At 36.2% G+C, this 3,443-nt stretch overlaps 1 protein-coding gene across 3 annotated transcripts in view; it reads left to right on the plus strand.

Annotated features, from left to right (window-relative positions):
* PJA2 (praja ring finger ubiquitin ligase 2) overlaps positions 1 to 3,059 on the plus strand; it is a 35,041-nt gene extending 31,982 nt beyond the window's left edge. For all 3 annotated transcript variants that reach the window (XM_010725901.3, XM_010725902.3, XM_010725903.2), the window contains exon 9: positions 176 to 3,059. In XM_010725901.3, the coding sequence (XP_010724203.1) occupies positions 176 to 283 (108 nt within the window). In that variant the 3' untranslated portion in view covers positions 284 to 3,059. The remainder of the gene's footprint in view (positions 1 to 175) is intronic.
* Positions 3,060 to 3,443: the final 384 nt, after the last annotated feature.

The raw sequence follows: 3,443 nt of genomic DNA on the forward strand, positions 1-3,443 counted from the left end.
AAAAAAAAAAAAAAAAAAAAGTTTTAATCAGAGGTGATATATATCTCTTAGCTTCAGTCAGATGTCCAATCTGATTTGAGTTTGTCATCAAATTGTAAATCATAAACTTCAGCTCTTCACTAGAATCAAATTCAGGCTGTGCAAATGACCTGTTCTTTCTTCTCTTTTTCTGTAGTCAGGAACTTGTCCTGTTTGTCGCCATGTGCTTGCTCCCATGCTTCCTGAAGCAGCTGCTGCCACTGCTTCCTTTCTACCTGATGATGATTCTTCATCTTCTGTTTAGAACGTTACGGGAGCTCCCAGCTAGCGTATGAGATGAACATTCTTCTGCCAAAATAAATGTTAATTGTGCTTAGTTACAATGTGAAAAAATGATATGTAAAATACCGTGTGTATCGTATGTTTCAGTTTGGAAAGAAGACGCAAGAATTTTTCAACTGATTAGATTTACAATAGTTTCTAGCTTTCAATTTGAAAATTTAAAAATGTGCACCCTTTTTCGGTTTTCAGAGTAATATTGCTGGTAACTAGAATGTCTAAAGCTTGTATTATGTTAAAGTTGTCTGAAAAGATAATATGGCACTTTGTGTTTGCATTCTTACAACTGCAGTGCAGTTGCAGCTTGCTTAAGTTATGCTTATAGACTGTCCTACATAACTGAACTATTTGCCAGTGAGTAACTGTAATTCTTCTTTTGTTTACGTCAGATATGAAGACATTTTGTGATGACAACAGTACAATTTGCTCTTACTGGAAATGCAGAGGAAAAATATCTCAGTTTTATTCCACATTAACCTTTTTCCTGGCATCAGAAGTGCTGTTAGATTACTGTTGCTTGGGCTTTTTTACAAATGCTGTTACCAATTTTAAGTCTTAAGTCCTGAATGAACTTTATTATGTATGAACTTTTAACGTCAACATTTGATATTCTGAGTTTCTAAGAAGTTGAATCTGTAACATCTGAGCAGCTGGTTCTTTTTTTTTTTTAATATTGTTCTACTGAATAGACCTCCTTTACTTTCTCCTCCTTGCACACACATTCGCTCTCTTCTAGATAGATTTATTTTTATATATATGTCAGGGAGGAATTGCTTTCCTAATGCAGATATAATTAAAATATTTTTGTCTCTTGGAGTCTTGAAGTCTGAACAAGGTAGTAACAACCTTGTGCGTTTCGTTGAAAAATATCTTTGAATACATGGATGTTAGCATAACTATTATTATTGCAGAAATTTAAGAATGAATGTTTCTGGTGTTTGCACTTGTTGCAGTGGGTTATGCTACGTAGAGTATTTTAAAGGGAAAAAGACTGTAACTTCTAAAATGTATTTCTCTAGTTAATACTCCGTGTCCCTTAAAGTTTTCTCTTGTGCTGAAGTTTGTCTTCGAGCACAGAAAGTTAAGTGGATTTGTGTATTCTGTATTAGTGGTTGTGCAATCTTACAGTGCTGGAGCATGGGGATAATATGCAAGGAACCAAATCCAAGCACTCTTAAAATTACTTGTTTCCAGTAACTACTAGTTAAGCTCGTGGAAAGCGCAATGTGATGATTGAAAAACTAAGATTAAAGTAGCACTTGGTTGTGGTTGTTGCTGCCATAATAGCCTCATCTTTACAAATATTAATCTATTCTTTGAATAGTGATATAAGACAGTAATACTTGTTTTTGAGAGACATACTGAATAGCGTTACTTACTTTACAGTGTACTTTGTGGGCTGTGACAGAATTGCTGGATATTGCCATAGATCTATTCCTGAGGTTTTAGATTTTGCATTACTAAACATGAATACAAGGAAGTAAGAACAAGGGTGTTGGTGAAAAGTTGTGGAAGTGTGGTTAGCACAGCTCCTTACAAGTTTATTTTTCTGCAGTAGAACTCTATATTCATCAAAGCTGACATCAGCAGGGTTTTGAAAAACATGACAAGGAACCTATAGGTGTACTCACTGGGACAGTTTGTACTAATCCAAGAAGCACTGTAATTTTCCTTATCTCATTTATAAATCAGTGCTGGGGAGAATGCCCATTGATTGCTCCTCTTATGGCAAATGCTACAACAGGTTATTGTAACCTGCCTGTATTATATTTCTTTCCTAACTGCACAGTATCTGTCCCTCATTTAATCCTTTAAGAACCGTTTTTTGTAAAGAGGATTACCTTAGATTCTGGGGCAAGATTTGGAAGCACTCTTGCTTGTAGCTTTTGATTCCAGACTTAACAAGCAATGTCAAGAGCTAATTCAGAAGCAGCTGTTAGGCTTTTTTCCTCCTTATCTATTACTGGCCTCAGTTCTGTCTACTATTTCTGAACAGCTGATGAACAGCTGTCTAAGAGTGTTAAAACCTTTTTTCTTTTTTCCCTTTCACCTTGAATGTTAATGGATAATTCATAGATCTTTCTTGGTGCCTCAAATGAGGAAATAGCAAATGAAAGACCTTTGTCAAGGTGTCTGCAAAATGATATGCCATGTCAGGTCATACTCAGGAGAGATTACCTGAGCAATCCTTCAAATTCTTTGGAATATTCAAATGCTAGTAGTGATTTATTTTTTGGTAAATGAAATTGCGTCAGATTGCTGTGCACATTCAGTGGTAAAATCAGTTCAAGAAGGCCTGGTCCTTGGAAACACCTTGTAAAGTGTAATGTTTTCCTAGAACAACAAAAATTAAAGAACAAATATTTGCTCAAAGGGAACATTCTGGGTATTCTCTAATAAAAACTTCTAGCTACAAGAAGAAATTTTTTTTCCCACATAAAGTAAAAACAAGCATTCAACAAGAAGGCAGAGGAAAATGTGGAAAAATAGGTCTGCTACAACGAGAGTTTGTATCATAGGTCTGCTACAGCTGAGGGTTTATATCGTCTCTTCATGTACTAGTAAACTGGATGCGTGAGAAGTCCAAAGGAGATCACAAAAGGGGATAAACAAATTACCTACTTTGAGTAATGTTCAAGTAATACAGAAGTTCTTGTGAAAAATATGTTTCTGGTAAACTACATGATGTAAAATGAATGCTTTTTAATATGTAATAAAACATTTTCATTGTGAAGTTAAAATATAAAGTGTTTTGGATTTTTTTAACTTTCTATTTTATGCATTCCTTTCTGGGGGCCCTTTGAGGTAAGCCAGCAGCACTCCAGAACTGCCCTTTGCATATTGAATTAACTTCACTATTAGCTTTGCCAAGAGACAGAGCAACCTGCTACACCTTGCATGCACTGATGTTAATTCCTTGGTTCATTTCTCTGTGTTCTTCATCAGCTTTCTTGGGGCTTGGTTTGGATGGGAACCGTTGAGCAGTGCTCCTGCTGCAGGCACTTTTTTCTCAACCCATGTCCAGCACAGTGCTGGGCACGTACCACATGTTCCACTCAATACACCAGGCATTAGGTGTGCCATTAGCTCTGATGCTTGACAACCTCACAGCCTCAACATGCAGT

This window comes from Meleagris gallopavo, chromosome Z (assembly GCF_000146605.3).
Source record: "Meleagris gallopavo isolate NT-WF06-2002-E0010 breed Aviagen turkey brand Nicholas breeding stock chromosome Z, Turkey_5.1, whole genome shotgun sequence".
Classification (NCBI taxonomy): Eukaryota; Metazoa; Chordata; class Aves; order Galliformes; family Phasianidae; genus Meleagris; species Meleagris gallopavo.